At 39.0% G+C, this 18,142-nt stretch overlaps 2 protein-coding genes across 2 annotated transcripts; both read right to left on the bottom strand.

The window, feature by feature from the left end:
- Positions 1–3,743: 3,743 nt before the first annotated feature.
- Positions 3,744–7,063, bottom strand: LOC131105226 (uncharacterized). Its single transcript, XM_058053123.2, has 5 exons — positions 6,772–7,063; positions 6,446–6,703; positions 4,775–5,038; positions 4,422–4,697; positions 3,744–3,942 (listed from the first exon to the last, which is right to left on the bottom strand). Exons 1-5 carry the CDS (start codon positions 6,824–6,826, stop codon positions 3,860–3,862), a joined length of 936 nt encoding a protein of 311 aa, XP_057909106.2. The 5' UTR covers positions 6,827–7,063; the 3' UTR covers positions 3,744–3,859.
- Positions 7,064–8,928: 1,865 nt separating this feature from the next.
- LOC131105221 (cell adhesion molecule CEACAM2) lies at positions 8,929–17,869 on the bottom strand. Its single transcript, XM_078790783.1, has 10 exons — positions 17,722–17,869; positions 17,154–17,486; positions 14,890–15,168; positions 14,537–14,803; positions 14,006–14,278; positions 11,761–12,015; positions 11,568–11,676; positions 11,313–11,359; positions 11,191–11,231; positions 8,929–9,729 (listed from the first exon to the last, which is right to left on the bottom strand). Exons 1-10 carry the CDS (start codon positions 17,765–17,767, stop codon positions 9,529–9,531), a joined length of 1,851 nt encoding a protein of 616 aa, XP_078646909.1. The 5' UTR covers positions 17,768–17,869; the 3' UTR covers positions 8,929–9,528.
- Between the last annotated feature and the right edge of the window lie 273 nt (positions 17,870–18,142).

Here is an 18,142-nt window from a genome sequence, read left to right as displayed (position 1 = left end):
TGAGGTGAAATGAAGCGTAACAAGTCAGACGGGAGGCGGATGGACTCATGACTTGTGGCGACAGGAAGTATCATGTGAGCAAAAGGTCAGCAAAAAAAAAAAAAGAAAAAAAAAGACAGACTATCACAGTAAGAAAAGAAAATAATGAATATCTCATTTTAAATCCTTTGTCAATATTGTTTCAGGCAGTTTGTCATTACAACAGTAACATGTGTACCTAACTTGTTTCCTCTGCAATGCATCAATGAGCATTTCTGCTCCATTGATCATTTTTATTTCAATATTTAGCCAGGCGACAGGGTTGAAATATTGCAGTCTACAAATTTATGAACAGCAAGCTGAATAAATGTATTATTGTAAAAATAATAATAATAATAATGCGCTAACTGATGCCATTATTCATTAGTTAGCGGGTAAATGCTGTACATAACTAACAAGCTGTCTAGGATCTATAATTAGTGACAGGAAATAGTGACCATTCGCCATGAATGGTGAGCATACAGCAGCTTTATTTACCTCTGCATGCGCTTTATAATATTGCTACTCAGCTACTGGTGTCAAATTCACAATGCTTCTTCTTCTGGGGTCGCTACAGTAAATCAATCTCTTCCATTCCAACCCTGTCTTCTGCATCTGTCTCTCTCACACCAACTACCCTCATGTCCTCCTTCACTACATCCATAAACCTCCTCTTTGGTCTTCCTCTATCCCTCCTACCTGGCAGCATCCTTCTACCAATATATTCACTATCTCTCCTCCGAACCATCTCAGTCTGGCCTCTCTGACTTTATCTCCAAGGCCTCCAACATGTAATGTCCCTCTGATGTACTTGTTCCTGATCCTATCCATCCTGGTCACTCCCAATGAGAACCTCAGCATCCTCATCTCTGCTACCTCCAGTTTACGACAAAGTAGTCAGCAGCTTGAATAAGTAGTCTGGATTTACCATCCACTGAAAATCAGTTGTGTCTTGTCGACAGTCAAACATGATGGTGTTCGTGTCATGATCTGGGGCTGCATGAGTGCTGTCGGCACTTTATCTCCAAGGCCTCTAACATGTAATGTCCCTTTGATGTACTCGTTCCTGATCCTATCCATCCTGGTCACTCCCAATGAGAACCTCAGTATCCTCATCTCTGCTACCTCCAGTTCTAATTCCTGTCTTTTCCTCAGTGGCACTAGACTAGTCTCTAGACCAAACATGGCTGGTCTAACCACAGTTTTGTATACGGTATTCATGCTGCTGCTTACCAATATTACAACATTGATTCTGTTGTACAATATACTTGTTAATAAAGAAACATATAGAGAGCTACCTTTGGAAAAGCAGCAACACTGCAGCTTTGGTTCCTACATATACGTTTCCTTTCCACTTTGAGGTCTTCTCTAATAGTTGACCATTATATACGTCCAAGCCCACACTTGACAAATACCCACGCTTCTTATCTGCAGGTGGCTTCAGTGTTCATTCTTGTCTTTGTTTGCCATCTTGGGGCGAGTTCTCCTAATGACAAATGATAATAAGAGGTATGTATAGCTGGACAGAAGAGGGAGGTTGGATTTATATGGCAGGCATGCAAAATTTAGCAAGAATCTTCACACAAATTACCCAAATACTATAGTAGACAATATAAGCAATTTAAGATATTAAGGCTTGTTTGTGTTGCTTTAATGTGGTCTGGTGTAGTCAAAAGCATCGTCCCTGTTGGGAGATCATTCAAATCTGCTGTCTGTTGTTCTGGCTATCAAGTCTGGTGCTTGTGTGTCTCATCAGACATGAAATTAACATTACTGGCAATGTGTGACGATTGTGAAATACTACATATAATCCCAGTTTCTTTGTACGAGTCTTCTGAATGCCCTATATTTGTATATTAATATATACATATGTATCATGCTTGATAGTTGATAATGCTTAATTTAGCAAAATATGTACAATTTGCTTAATTACGCATATTTCTGACTAATAGTAGGTCATATTTTATGACAAAACATTAAAGTCTTCATCATTCATTCGTTCATTTTCTACCGCTTTTCCTCACGAGGGTTGCGGGGGTGCTGGAGCCTATCCCAGCTGTCTTCAGGCGAGAGTCCCGGTACACCCTGGACTGGTCGCCAGCCAATCACAAGACACATTTCGACAAACAACCATTCACACTCACATTCATACCTATGGACAATTTGGAGTCACCAATTAACCTAGCATGTTTTTGGAATGTGGGAGGAAACCGGAGTACCCGGAGAAAACCCACGCATGCACGGGGAGAACATGCAAACTCCATGTATTGGGTAAAAGTGACTATAGGGGTGCAATTTCATGTCTAGAGGGCTCTAATAATGTTAAAAAAAACATATTTAGAAGGTTGTAAAGGTTAAAGGTTAACAGGCTAAAAAAAACTCTACCAATGTTGTATCATTTGATATACACTATGATATACTGATGTTAATATGTAATAGTTGCAGTATCTTTCCGTATTTTGATGATCTAAAACACTACCGAAACTTCTTTCCTAAGTGCACTGATATACTACATACTCATGCTGGTTCCGTCAACAACAGCAGAATATTGACTTTTCTTGTGCTAGAATTCACAGAAAAGGGAAAGAAAAATGTGTTCATGTTTCACATAAGGATTGTGAATGAGGGGTGAAAATTCCCCAAAAAAGTGCAGTTCCAGTCTTCATCAAAAATCACTTCCTTTCCGGTCAAAAATGAGTCATAACTCAAATAAAAGGTCTTAATGAGAGCTGTTGAGTTGAATACTGATAACATGCAGACACACAGTAAGATACGGGAAGGTGGGGAAAAACACCAAAGGCCTTTGTCTCCCTCGCCTGTTTGTCTTGTGTGATTCAACCGTTTGTAAATCTGATGCAGGGAGGAGAAATATTTCATAGAAAAATTCCAGTTTTACACCAGAATAAACCTTCGTTTAACTTTGAGTGGATCAATAACGCGTTTAGGTTAAAGATCATCATACAGTCAAACAAAGTCCCACAATGCTAAACCCACATTAGCCAGCCGGTTGCTGTTGCTTTATCATCTACCAACAGTAAAGACCATCAGTCATGTTAAACGTCCATGAGAGACATACAAGAGCAATGGCGGCATGTGGCAAACACTTTTAACATAGTCATTAAAAAATACACTATAGAGTGTCATTCAATATTTTTATATATTTTTATTCATTCATTCATTTTCTACTGCTTATCCTCACAAGAGTCTTGAATGGTGCTGGAGCCTATCCCACTGGACTGGTCGCCAGCCAATCACAGGGCACATATAGACAAACAACCATTCACACTCACATTCATACCTATGGACAATTTGGAGTCGTCAATTAACCTAGCATGTTTTTGGAATGTGGGAGGAAACCGGAGTACCCGGAAAAAAACCACGCATGCACGGGGAGAACATGCAAACTCCACACAGAGATGGCCGAGGGTGGAATTGGCTCAATATACATAAATAAAATAAAGAAAAAAAAGATATATATTTATGTTTTAATTTATAAATGCAAATGGCGGAAAGTTGCCCTGTGATTGGCTGGCGACCAGTCCAGGGTGTACCCCGCCTCTCGCCCAAAGACAACTGGGATAGGCTCCAGCACCCCCATGACCCTCGTGAGGAAAAAGCGGTAGAAAATGAATGAATGACGGAAAATAGAATGTCAATTAATGTAAATAAATCATTAAACATACCGTACTTGATATAAAATACTTAAATGTACAAATTATTTAACATTAACATTACAAAAGTCAATTTATTAAATTGAGTTTTGAAATTTATGTTAAAGGTAAATAAATACATAAGCAATTAAAACAAAAAAAAACAGTAAAAGTGTAAACAACACCAATCATTAGTAAGTCATGACTAGCAGAGCCAGGCTTAAAATCACAGTGCGTAGTCCAGTAAGTTGGAAGGATCCAGAAAGTGGGATTCCTGTAGAAGAAAGACAATAAATTTAACGTTAGCCTGGATTTAATGCAACAATAACAACAACAACAACAACAACAACAACAACAACAGCTGATGAAACAACATGGGGCAGATACTGTATCTCTACTGAAAGTCTACTACTAGGAACTCTTCTACTCCATGGTGGCTTGTTATGAAACCCCATGAGTTGGATTGACTGGAAAATTCTCAAATAAATTAATACCAACTGTAACTTAAGGTTTTTAGCCGAATCCCCACAGAATTTGGTATGTAACTGTCGGTTACTCACAAGCACACATGTGTAAACTTTGAAAATATCTGTATTTCAAATCCTAGCAAGTACTTTGAGGCAGTTATTCTCAACTATGATTCCTGGTCAAACCAAAAAATTGAATGACCCCGATGTCTGTGAATGCACCTTGACTTCTTATCTGTGCTATTTGACCACTGCTATGAAGTATTTCGACCACAAGTCAACTAACCTTTAACTTCCACCATCTTGGTAGCCTCAGCAGAGCGTCCAGCTGCTTCGTTTTCAATAAGGCATGTGAAATTTTGGAATGAGCCGGGCACGGACGGGATCCACGAGAGTTCATTGTGATGCACCGAGAGGTAACTTCCTAGGGGGAAACCTCCCTTGAACGGCCACCTCACGGTGCAGTCCACATTTAAAGTACAAGACATTATGCAGGTGAATGTGCTCAGTCGACCTGGAAAGACGGTGTCAGGACCGTTGATGCTTACGTTCCATTGATCGACTGGATAAAAAAAAAAATTAAAAATCAATGAAATGTAATGATCATCAATATTAGCTTCTCCATGCTCCTTTACTTACAGCTTAGCAGGTAGCCCAGACTGAGGACTCTACTCTGGGGTAGGAGAGCCTCACACTGGTAGAATCCACCATCAGATGGCAGCAGTGAGTCAAAACGGACTATATTTTCACCTGAAGCCAATCTATGTCCATCTTTGTACCACCTGACCTCCTGCTGCACAGAGACAGTGGGATGCAGTTCTGCAGCAACATGGCACAGCAGATCCAGGGGACGGTTCAGAGACGGGACAGAACCGGATGGACTGATTTGCACGGACACTGGATCTGGAAATTTATAGCATGGAAAAGCAAAAGTTGATCCGTACTCGTTTATAGCGAGTATCTGACTCATCGCTAGTAGCATTATATATTTTGTGGCTACTTTTATATGTTTTGTATATTGTTTATTTACACAGTATACAAATCTACACTAAATATGATAAAAATATAAAACTACAAATGAATATTGTTGATAAACACGTTGAAGAAAATTGAATAAGAGTCCAGATTTTAACAATGCTTTAATCTAAATATTTTGTACTTTTTATGCTTATTAAATTGAATTTTCACAACAAAAATGAATAACTATACCAAAAATACAAACAAAAAATGAAAAACAATGTAGGTGATTTTGTATTCATACCATTTATTTTTGTATGTTTTTTTTTTTTTTTGTATGTTAAAAACTGATGATGCATATAAAATATATAAAAATATTAAATCTCAAATTAAAATAAAACACAGGTTTAGTTATTATATTCAGTATTGTATACTTTTAAAGCTAAAAATAAATATATAAAATAAAAATAATTTTTAACTTAAATTTAATCTAATAAAAAAAACTTTCATTGATTTTATCTTTTTTAATAAATAATAAACAAATAGTTTTTAATTGGTAGTTAAATGCCTATTATCAAACACCATTTAAAAAAAAAATAAAAATATTAAATATATTAAATGTCAAATTAAAATAAAACACAGGTTTAGTTATTATATTTAGTATTGTATACTTTTAAAGCTAAAAATATATAAAATAAAAATAAATTTTAACTTAAATTTAATCTAATTAAAAAAATTTCATTGATTTGATCTTTTTTTAATAAATAATAAACAAACAAATAGTTTTTAATTGGTAGTTAAATGCCTATTATCAAACACCATTCAAAAAAATATAAAAATATTAAATGTCAAATTAAAATAAAACAGGTTTAATTATTATATTTGATATTGTATACTTTTAAAGCTAAAAATATTAATAATACATATAAATAATATATACAATACAAATAACTTTTACTTAAATTTAAGCTAATTTGAACATTTCTATTGATTTGATCTTTTTTAAATAAACAAACAAACCGTTTTTAATTGGTAATAAAGTTATTAAACAATTTAAAAAATATATAAAGATATTAAATGTCAAATTAAAACACGTGTTTAATTATTATATTTGATATTGTATACTTTAAGCTAAAATATATAAAATATATACAATAAAAATAAATTAAAACTTAAATTTAAGCGAATTTAAAATTTTTAATTGATTTTATCAGTTTTAAATAAACAATAAAAAACAAACAAACAGTTTTTAATTGGTAGTTAAATGCCTATTATTAAACACCATTTAAGACAAAGTGGCATCATGACCACGTGACCATCATTACAATCAGTGCCGCACGTGAATGTACTTACTTGTAATGTCCACAATGGAGGTCGCGCTGCCGGTGATTCCCGTTTTAAGGCTGAGGACGGTACACTGCAGCGCCATTGAGTGGTCTTGTCCATCCGGGGCCCAGATTAGCGTACTCCCGTTGACCCTGTGCCCCTTTAAGGACCAGGAGTACGTACAGTTTGCAAAGCAAGACGACGAGCACGTGAACGTAGTACTCGAACCAGCTGTCACTGAGCCGGTCCAGGATATCCGTACGTTGAAGGCAAACCCCGCCACACCTGCGTGACATGAAAAAGATGATATACCCCAATATTAATATCAATACATTATATTTTGGTTCCCTTACCGTTCAGTGTGATTAGCAAAGCGGTGTAGAACTTCCTCTCCCAGTCTGGACTCATTGTGTCGTAGTGTGTCTTCACTTGCAACACACCGTGTCTTTTATTTCCACAAGTCAAACGAAGACTCTTGACCAAGCCTTCATTTCACAAGAAGTTAGGAAGGCAATATGATGCCCACAAATGGAATTTTCCTGTCGCTGTGACAGGAAACCTCGTCACGTGGTGTGTGGTAATAGCGGGAGAGGGAAGTGGATGTCTTCAAACACAAGATGGCGGTGTTTCCCATATGTTGAATAAGTTCCTGTTTAAAAGACTTGCATGCGGATGTTCATATCTTATTATGAAGACAGAACTAACGTAAAAAATTAGGCGTAAACTTCACATCCAGTTATGTATAACAAACAAATAAATAGAATCAAACCATACAATTTTGTGATTTTTGAATGTAAACAACCATAAGCAGAGTGCAATTATTTCATTCATTTTTTTTTCTAAACAGAGAAATAGCATCCATCCATACATATCTTCCTAGCAAATGCTTTTGTAAAAATATTTATATTTCTGTTAAGCACAAACAAGCATCAAACAAGGATATCGTTTATATCAACATAGCCTGGATTTGATGCGGAGATCTAGTGTTTCAAGATGGCGCCGCCCAAGTGCAAGCTAGTTACGGCAGCTCAGTGTCTTTTGCAAAATGGTTTATTTAGGACTTTCTTGTCGTTTCTTGTGCCATGCCGACCCCTAAAGCAAGTGTGCAGCTATGGATGTTCATTTTTTGTTTGTAGATTGCCGTTTGCTCCATTGTTTACAGTTAGCTTTGAGCACCCTTTTGCTACGCCGAGCAATCATAGATCCACGCGGAGATATGAAGGAGGAGAGGCTGCATAGCGGGAGTGAAGAGCAAAAAAGACGGTATAAAGGTTGCTGGATGAAGACTATATCAACCATGTTTACCGTCTGCCGTTATCGGGAACATGAGATGGAAGCGCTAACGGTGCTAACCGTGAGTGCAGTATGATTGCACTGAACATTGAACAGCATATTTAACTTAAAAAAAATTTTTTTTTAAAGATAATATACTATTCCAGTGGCTATTGTTCTATAAGGTTGTTTACATTTTAATAAAACATTGCATGCAGATTTGGCTTTGACTTTTGTCTAAACTCACTTTGAGGAAAAAATATGGGGATGCATGTTCTAATTTTTTTTGGGGGGGGTGCATATTGCTATAGATTTACGGATGGCGCAGATTACACATGCCCGACATGCTCATGGCTAATGTTTTGTAGAAGATTAGGGTTAAAAATAAATCAGCCATTGACTACATCCATTTCTTCTTCTTTTAATATTAACAAGAACTTGTTGCTCAGCCATAATGATTCTAGTTATGATCTGTCACGGATTGGACAAGGAGTGTGACCCCAGGATGCAATGGCAGTTAATAACAAAAGGGTACCTTCAGAAAGAGTCACGCAACTTCCGGTGTTGTAGAATGATGCTGGCAAATGCCCAAAAAGTGAATAGAAGCAAAGCAAGCGGATGTGACGGATGATGGACGGTAACTGAGGTAATAAACCAACTACTAGGAAGTGCTGCAAGAAGGAACTCATACCAACCGTCACTTAAAACTTTTAGCTTACAAGCTGGCAAGATGACTTGGGAGAAGTCAGTCAATCCAAGACAACGTTATGATGGTTGAAGTACTGTAGCTTTCCGTGTGCAGCAATCCAGATAACTACAGGGTCAGGCAAAATGATGTGACACATTTATAGGTTAAATAAAAGGAAAATAAAGTAAAGAAACTGTATTTTTATTTTTTTTGAAAAGTACATATAATGCCATTGTTTTTCGTTTCTTTTTCAGTTGCTGCCATGAATTGGTTTGGTGAGGATGGCGTTTTCATTGTGGAAACTTTTCTCAAAACAAACTAATCTGTAACTGCAACACAACAAGCGTTTAGTTTGCACTTCAATCTTGATCCCGTACCAGCTGGAAACATCATCTTGTTATGGGTTGTTACCTCGCACCGCCAGAATTGATTACATTTTTAAAAACATAATTGCATTATATGTACTTTTTGAAAACAAAAACACTTTTTTGTTTTACTTTATTTTGCTTTTATTTAACCTACAAATGTGTCACATCATTTTGTTTGACCCTGTACTTCACCTAACAAATACTGTATGTGATACACAACTTAACCTACACAGTGCACGGTATAGGGAAGTAAAAAATGGAGGAGTGTCCACAATGTTTTATTGTACTGTATATTCCGGAGTTCTTATTCAAAAAACTAAAATGCAATTTTGTTATTTGATGTGGTTCCGACAAAAGGGACACAAACACTTATTGTACAGATAAAATAAGACAAATAATTACAGGCGGACTGTTAGAATTATAAGCTTAAACTAGTCTGTGTGTATCAAATATTTAGTCCAGCTAATTTTGTTTCCGAGCTGATATGTCATGAGATTTGCAAATGTGCTCATCTGGCACCTTGTGTGAAGTCTTGTATGATAGCATCTTTTTTTCCTGAAAATTTGGTCAGTTTCCAAATTGTACTACCCATCATTTGGATTTTTAGGGTGTGGATTTTATCTCGACAAAAGCTAGTCTGTCACAGCCCAAAAGATAAATTATTAACCCCTGGTCAAGTTGACTATGCAAACACTAGCCACTAACACTCCGTTGAGGCACTGAATCTCCATGACCACAAGACCAGTTTAAACATGACTAAGGGGTTAAACATGGACCTGAGGTTAGACTTGGATTTCATCGGTTTCAAAAGGCTGAGGAGCTCGCCTCTTTATCCGCTGCATGTGGACGTTGTAGGACGGAGGGGAGGACTCCGCAGTCGTAGGCTTGTTCACTCGAATCTCTGTGTATACTGACGAGTTATTCTGGGGCACAAACTGGCCTTCCTTTGCGTGGAAAAATGTCAGGTCTGCATAGTTCAAATCCTGGTCCAAAAATAGAAAGGATAAATGAATAACTACAGACTTTAACAACCTGACACAACCATAAAGAAATGTTAGCTACATACTTTTTTCCTGGTTCAAAGTCCTTTCTTAATCAGTACCAACACCGGTAATCACAGAGGAGACACTATCAGTCATTAATCAAAGTTGCAAAGTGCTGAATTGTCTATTTTACTTCTCACTATCTTACAATTCCACTCATGAAAGTATATGTAGTACTTGTGCAAAAAGCCACTATTCACATTTGTTGGTTTAGCAGTACAATAATAAGTATAGAATGTCACACAATGAGCAGACGTCCGACTCCGGTATGCATTATTTTGCGTGTTAATAACTGTATTTGCCCCGCCCCGCTTTTACTCATGTTTTAACTGTGTATAAACGAATGAATGTTGTATTTTAATGTATCTCTTACTGTTTACTTGTTTTTAATCAATTCCATTTTTCTGTAAAGTGTCTTTGAGTATTTTCGCTATACAAATAAAATGTATTATTATTCATTCATTCATTTTCTACCGCTTATCCTCACAAGGGTCGCAGGGGGTGCTGGAGCCTATCCCAGCTGTCTTCAGGCAAGAGGTGGGGGTGCACCCTGGACTGGTCGCCAGCCAATCACAGGGCACATATAGTCAAACAACCATTCACACTCACATTCATACCTATGCACAATTTCGTTCATTCATTCATTCATTCATTCATTTTCTACCACTTATCCTCACAAGGGTCGCAGGGGGTGCTGGAGCCTATCCCAGCTGTCTTCGGATGAGAGGTGGGGTACACCCTGGACTGGTCGCCAGCACATATAGTCAAACAACCATTCACACTCACATTCATACCTCTGGACAATTTGGAGTCGCCAATTAACCTAGCATGTTTTTGGAATGTGGGAGGAAACCGCATGAAAACCCATGCATGCACGGGGAGAACACAGAGAGATGGCCGAGGGTGGAATTGAACCCTGGTCTCCTAGCTGTGAGGTCTGCACGCTAACCACTCGGTCACCGTGCTGCCTTGTATTATTATTATTATTATTATTATTATTCTTCATTCATTCATTAATTTTCTACCGCTTTTTCCTGACAAGGGTCGCAGGGGGTGCTGGAGCCTATCCCAGCTGTCTTCGGGCGAGAGGCGGGGTACACCCTGGACTGGTCGCCAGCCAATCACAGGGCACATATAGACAAACAACCATTCACACTCACATTCATACCTATGGACAATTTGGAGTCGCCAATTAACCTAGCATGTTTTTGGAATGTGGGAGGAAACCGGAGTACCCGGAGAAACCACCGTGCCGCCCTTTATTATTATTTATTTGTCTTAGTTTTGACTGTAACTTCCACACAGTACTTTATATATATTGTACTACATCTTCTGTGTAACTATTTATTATGCACCGAGATGACATTTCCTTGAATAAATATACAAACTGATAATGTTTACCTCATTTCTTGTATCTGTTGTGTTGTCTTTCCTGTCACGTTCTACAAATCACCAGAAATAAACTAGCTTAAAATACAACACAGATTATGCATTTGCTGTTTTAAAATGAATATCAGGCTTACCTGTTCTGGTGGTGATGTTTCCGCTGTTGGGATTTTTTGACTGTTTCCTATTTAAAAAAAAACATTCCAACATTATTAAAGCATTTATGAAGGCAACAAAAATGTAGTTATACTAGGATGTGTGTATGCTAGACCAAGTAGCTCACAGAGTTGTTTTATTCACAAGAATGATGACTACATAATGTTGTTTACATAATGTTCTGCGATATATTTCTAAGATAGAAAATAGAGGCCACTGAACTTGAAGCTACTTACTGTTTATTATAAATGTAGTATCCTCCCCCAGCGGATGCTGCGCAGATAACTAAACTTGCAATTACGATTCCGGCGATACAACCAGCTGTGCACAGAGGTGGGTTCTCCTCTGTCAAGGTATGAAAACAGCAAATAAGCCATCTCTTTTGCAACGTGCTGTGATGCATTTGCACCTTTTAGTAGCCTACTTTACCTGTTACAGCCAGTCTATGCTCTGCAGATACGTTTACTCCCGTTATGTTATTTGATGCAATACATATGTAGCTTCCGCTGTCTGAAAAGTCAACATTGTTTATGACAAATATGGAAGTATTGTGTATTTCGGATTGATTCATTTGTTTCCAAGTGTAAGTGGCGGATGGAACAGACGTAGCAGAGCAGGTTAACGTTAAAGTCTGCTTCACGGTTATCTCCGTCGGGCCCGATATTTGGACAGCCTCTGGTCCATCTGCAAGACAGAGAAATGTTTAGTTCTACCAGCTAGGACCATTGTACTGGATAGATATAACAATAGCCACGTTTACATGGACCCAAATATTCCAATTCCATTCAGGTTATTTGCTCAAACGGAAAGAATGTAACCTTTGTATACACGTCATTCCGAAAGAAAAGTGCCAATCCGAATGAATATATAATCGGATTCACAGGGGTGGAATATTCCTTTCCCCAATCCGATTGAGGTATCTTGTAGTTGTCAGGGTGCGTTCTTTCAGCGCATGCTCAGCTGTGACGTAACACGCAGACGTCTCTCAGGTTTCGAAAATGGCAGCGAGCAGTCATCACTGGAGTACAGCGGAAAGTTCGTTTTTGATACAAACTTTAAAAAAACTAAACGTAATTGCAAAACTGGACGACCGAAACACTCGCAACTCAGATTAGGCAGCGAAGGTATATTCTCAATTTTGCTAGCTAAAGATAAAAGCTAAAACAAACACATACAGACAAAAGATATTTATAAATGCACCCACAAAAAAAAAGGACTAACGTGACAACTGACAGTTAAGGTGGAAACATATGACAGCCTTGCTTTACAACAAATGAAAAGCAGAATGTTCCAGACGCCTTGATGCCCCAGCGAAAAAACGAAAGCAGAAACACCATGAAAGCGGTTCAAGCAAGGGCAATGGCGAAAGCTGATTGGTCCAGGACTCCAGTCTCGAGTGTATGAAAGGCCGGGCAAGGAAAGGAAGGGTGCTTTTTTTGCAGTTGCGCTGTAATAAGACCCGCTTACTTGTGGGTATACAGGAATTGCCCGGAAGTCTGTATTAGGTATTGTTGTCAGGAATAAACAATCTGGTTCTATAATTCTATAATTTGGTTCTTTAAGAGTCCCTTATTCTCTATTTGAAGCCCACTTAGAGTCCTGAGGGGGAGGATTTCTACAGCAGCCATGAATCCCTTCACCTGTCCACAAAGTTTGATGAAGGAAGCATGCATCATCCTAAAATTCAGCTTCCACTCAACATTAGAGAACTCGTACAGAACCACTCGCTACCACCGATCTTTGCCGCAGACTTTCATCCACAGCTTTCGGGTACTCTGTGGTTGCATAGGCAGGCATGGGCAGCTGCTGTTTTACGCAGGATGGCATGGGTAGCAAAAGCGTAGCAACTGTCCCAACAACCCTGGTAATCACACTCTTGTCCGCCATCTTTGATGAATCACGTGATGTTTACGTTTTACTGCGCATGCCATCACTGACTATTCCGTTTGATTATAGCGGTGCATGTAGACAGGAAATTGGAATATTCCTTTTCCATGTATATACTGTTTTCTGGTACGTCATTCGGAAAGAGGAAAATCTCATGTAAACGTGGCTAGTGATGTGCCGTCAAGGCCAGCAAAGCCTTCTCTGCAGGCCTAAACACTATCAGAATGTGATTACTGCTTTCTATTATGTTATATAAATCTTTATATATGCTAGATAGCAATTTAAGTATGTAAAGTACAACTTAAACAACAACTTTAAATCCCATAATGAACATTATATTATATATATCTTAATATATTTAGTATTCATTCATTCATTCATTTTCTACCGCTTTTCCTCACGAGGGTCGCGGGGGGTGCTGGAGCCTATCCCAGCTGTCTTGGGGCGAGAGGCGGGGTACACCCTGGACTAGTGGCCAGCCAATCACAGGGCACATATAGACAAACAACCATTCACACTCACATTCATACCTATGGACAATTTGGAGTCGCTAATTAACCTAGCATGTTTTTGGAATGTGGGAGGAAACCGGAGTACCTGGAGAAAACCCACACATGCACGGGGAGAACATGCAAACTCCACACAGAGATGGGCGAGGGTGGAATTGAACCCTGGTCTCCTAGCTATTATGTACTATTATTATCATTTAGTTTTATGTACATTATGGTAGTATTTTCTAGCATTGTACTGTATGTAACACATCAACAGTCACACTATTGTTACCTACAATTAATGGCCATGCCGTATGCGACCTCTTCCATGTTGATAGGGTTGCTGATTCTACAGGAATATGGTCCGCTATCAGATCTCCTCACAGCGTGGAAGGACAAGACCCTGCCCTCGTCGTGAAGCGCCATGTTGTCATCCAGGAGCAGGGCTGAGTCGCTCTTCATCCATTCTCTGTTAAAGATGGAGCCAGCAGCTTCACAGGTAAGATTCACTGCCATCCCCTCGATGGGCTGACTTGTGGACGCCACGATGGATCCGTCGGAGATGTTCTCTGTATGAATATGTTCATATGACATTGCATTAGTAATTAATTTAATTAGCCTGCGACTGAGCACTTTTAAATCTGATTAGCATGCAACATGCAAACTATTCTGTTTGATCGACAGTGCCAGACAAAAAGTTTGGAGACAATTAATGAATTGGATTCGAGTGTCTCCAAAACTTGGATTTGCCTCTATATGGTATATCCGCTAAATAGTTTTCCGTAGTTTTCCTGGTAGGTAGTCTACTTGAGTCAACTCAGACTTACTTAGCACATTTACAGACACAAGCTGAGATGTTTTGCGTCTTAAAGTCTTGGTGTTAAAGGCCTGACAGCTGTATTTCCCACTCTGGTTCTCCTGAATGTTCATGAGTGAGATTTCTGGTCCATTGTAAGACAGCGGCTCTCCATCCAGAGCCCAGGAAATGAGGGCGAGTGGTCTGGAGGCAGCCGAGCAGGAAAAGACGACGTTTGATCCTTCAGCGATGTATTGTTGCAATGGAGATACATTAAGATGAATATCATCCGGGCCAACTGAAAGTGGAGACAGCATATTTGAAGTATTACTGTAGTCCTCAACTATACTAGAAGTGTACAAAGTGTGTGTGTTAGTCCCACACAGCTGACGGTAAGATGCTCTGGAGCACTGGTGCTTTCGCTGACAGCATTGGATGCCAGACACGCGAACGATGCCTGGTCATAACGGGTTACACCAACAATGGTGAGAGTGGCGCCTCCGTCCGAGAGCTGAACTCTGTCGCTGGCTGTGACCTCAGAGCTGCCGTTCAGCCACAGGAAAGAGAGGGATGATCCAGACGAAGAGCAGGACAGACGGACTGTGCTGTTGAACTCCACTAGGTCAGTGCTAGTGACTGTTAACTTTACATTAGAGACTGGAACTGGGGGAGGGGGGTGGACACAAAAATAAAAAAGATGAAATAACTTCCAGTGGGAGGAGGGCATGCTTTTGTTTGCACCATCATGGAAAATTGACCTAAAGGAGTGAAACAAACAGTGGCGTGTACGCTGAGGTACCATGTTTGTCATACCATGACAAACAACCATTCACACTCACATTCATACCTATGGACAATTTGGAGTCACCAATTAACCTAGCATGTTTTTGGAATGTGGGAGGAGACCGAAGTACCCGGAGAAAACCCATGCATGCACGGGGAGAACATGCAAACTCCACACAGAGATGGCAGAGGGTGGAATTGAACTCAGGTCTCCTAGCTGTGAGGCCTGCGTGCTAACCAAATAAGCCCAAATACAACAAACAGCCCAAATAAAAACATTAATTCATTAATTTTCTACTGCTTATCCTCACAAGGGTCGCAGGGGTGCTGGAGCCTATCCCAGCTGTCTTTGGGCGAGAGGCGGGGTACACCCTGGACTGGTGGCCAGCCAATCACAGGGCACATATAGACAAACAACCATTCACACTCACATTCATACCTATGGACAATTTGGAGTCGCCAATTAACCTAGCATGTTTTTGGAATGTGGGAGGAAACCGGAGAACCCGGAGAAAACCCACGCATGCACGGGGAGAACATGCAAACTCCACACAGAGATGGCCGAAGGTGGAATTGAACCCTGGTCTCCTAGCTGTGAGGCCTGCGCGCTAACCAGATAAGCCCAAATAAGAATGAATGACATGATGTTTTTGAACTCAAGTCCTCATTGCTCGGAATAAAACAGTTCATGATTCAAATAATCTGCTATCAAAGGAACCATGCATGTTCTGTGCTGTGTATCCTCACCACGGAATGCTGGAGCCTATCCCAGCTGACTTCAGGCAAGAATGAAATAAAGCAGTGTTAGGTAAATAGATATTCAGACATGTGTGCCATCTCTTCATTTGATTTAAATGTTGGCGCTGTTGATACATACAAATATACATGATCCTGCCCTATAAATTCGTCTTTCCTTCAATGAAAATACGGTAAAAATTGGCATATTTCAGACATAGTGTGACATGGTGATTAATCATGATTAATTAATTTGAAAACTAATTAATCTGATTACAATTTCTTTTGACAGCCCTAATTCTAAATAATTTTGTAATGGTAATGGTTTTATTTCATTTGAACATGAATCAGATTACAATTGAATGCATCACATAATCAGTTCACAGTTCCACATGTCCAAAAGGAGTAGGAAGAAGCAAAACTTATTAAATCCTACCACTCCATACTTTTATAATCAGTCACTGTTACATTTGTTCACTTCCTGCTTTCCGAACAAGTTTTAAATTTTTTTTTATATTTATTTTTTTAATTTTTGTCACGTACCAAAGTACGAGGTGATATGAGCATCCAATGACATAATGTGTACCATAGTAAGTGTCAATATAGTGATATGTATAGCACATCATGACTGGTTCAAGACTCTTCATCTTTGTATTTAGCAAACATCAACTGCTTGTATTGTTTCTTGAATTGGCTCATCGTGCATTTTGGTAATGGTTTGGTTTCATTTCCTCCTCTTTTCTTAATTTATGCCATAATCATCACTTATTACTTTCTTTAGGCTTCACAGCTTCACATAAATTTATGCATTAAAAAAAATAAGATCACATTTCCGAAAAAATGTGACGCAGTATGACAGAGCGAGGTAGGTTTCATTCTTTTTTCTGCAACTTCATCATGTTTTGTAGACCTGTACTTAGAATTTTAAATCAATTTTGTGTTTTGCTTGCAACATATGAATTTCCTGAATAATCCAAGCACATTTGTGTGTCCATAACATGCAAAAATATACTGTAGGTAACCACCATAAGACATTCTGAAGTAAAAGATGAAGAGTTTAAATACATTCACCTCATAGCTGTGACATTTCAAATCATCCCAATTATTACTGTCATTAAACATCTGCTCACCGAGCGTCTCCAGTGTGGTGGTTCCTGTGATTTGGTCCCCGCCATCTGTTATGATGCTCACTCTGTAATCTCCGCTATCACTCAGAGCCAGGTTCCTGAGCTCGAGAGACCCGGTCTGTATGAAGAGGGTGATCCTGCCTTCATACGGCGGTTCAGTTTTGTTTATGGTAGTTGATGTTATGATGGGTTTTTCCTCGCTGTTAACAACAAAGGTCCAGGCCACAACCAGTAATGGTGTTGCTGTGGGAGTCAGTTTGGTATTGAAGCTCACTGTGCCTCCCACAGCAGCGTGCAGAGGCCCATCTGGCAGCACGCCGGATCCTTCGGTTAAACCTGGGGAAAGACATGTTTGGAATGATGAATTTTCCTTCTGGGATCTGGGAGTATAGTCGTATAATCCATGCTGAAAGTTTAAAATTATTGGAAAACGCCTGCCGACCATTAACTTTATTGGTGCACTTAGTTTATGCACATTGATAACTATAGTAATAAATGTGATAGCTTGTTCATACTATTAATTTCTGGTGAAAACCTACAAGATCAGTACACAAATATCAAACAACCTTACCTGTAAAAACTGCAGAGACAACACAAAACACAGCAAATACGTCCATTTATTTAATCTTCCTGAGAACTGTACAGCAGCAAAATCATCTCTTAGGATTCTAATGTCCTGATAAATGTCTTCAACCAACAGCTGTATTTATGTGTGGTCATGTCCAGGAAGCAGTAGAAGACTACCTTCTGTGCATTGGACCACAAGCTATACGCATGAAGCAAGCGGCAATAATGCAAGCTGGATGGAACATCAGTGTGATAAATGCTGCGGAACGTCGCCCTCTTGTGTTGGTGTTCATCCAAAGACCATGTATCTTCTAGTAAGTATTTTTTTTTCCATACCTATATTTTGTTTTATGCACTTTTTGAGTCATATTTGTTAGAAGTCAGGAGTAGTCAACAGCATTTTTTTTTCTAAGCAGCTTTGCAGT

This window comes from Doryrhamphus excisus, linkage group LG5 (assembly GCF_037039965.1).
Source record: "Doryrhamphus excisus strain RoL-2023G ecotype Guam linkage group LG5, RoL_Dexc_Guam_v1.1, whole genome shotgun sequence".
Taxonomy (NCBI): domain Eukaryota; kingdom Metazoa; phylum Chordata; class Actinopteri; order Syngnathiformes; family Syngnathidae; genus Doryrhamphus; species Doryrhamphus excisus.
The sequence above is the reverse complement of the archived record's forward strand: the minus strand, read 5'-3'. Positions and strand labels throughout refer to the sequence as shown.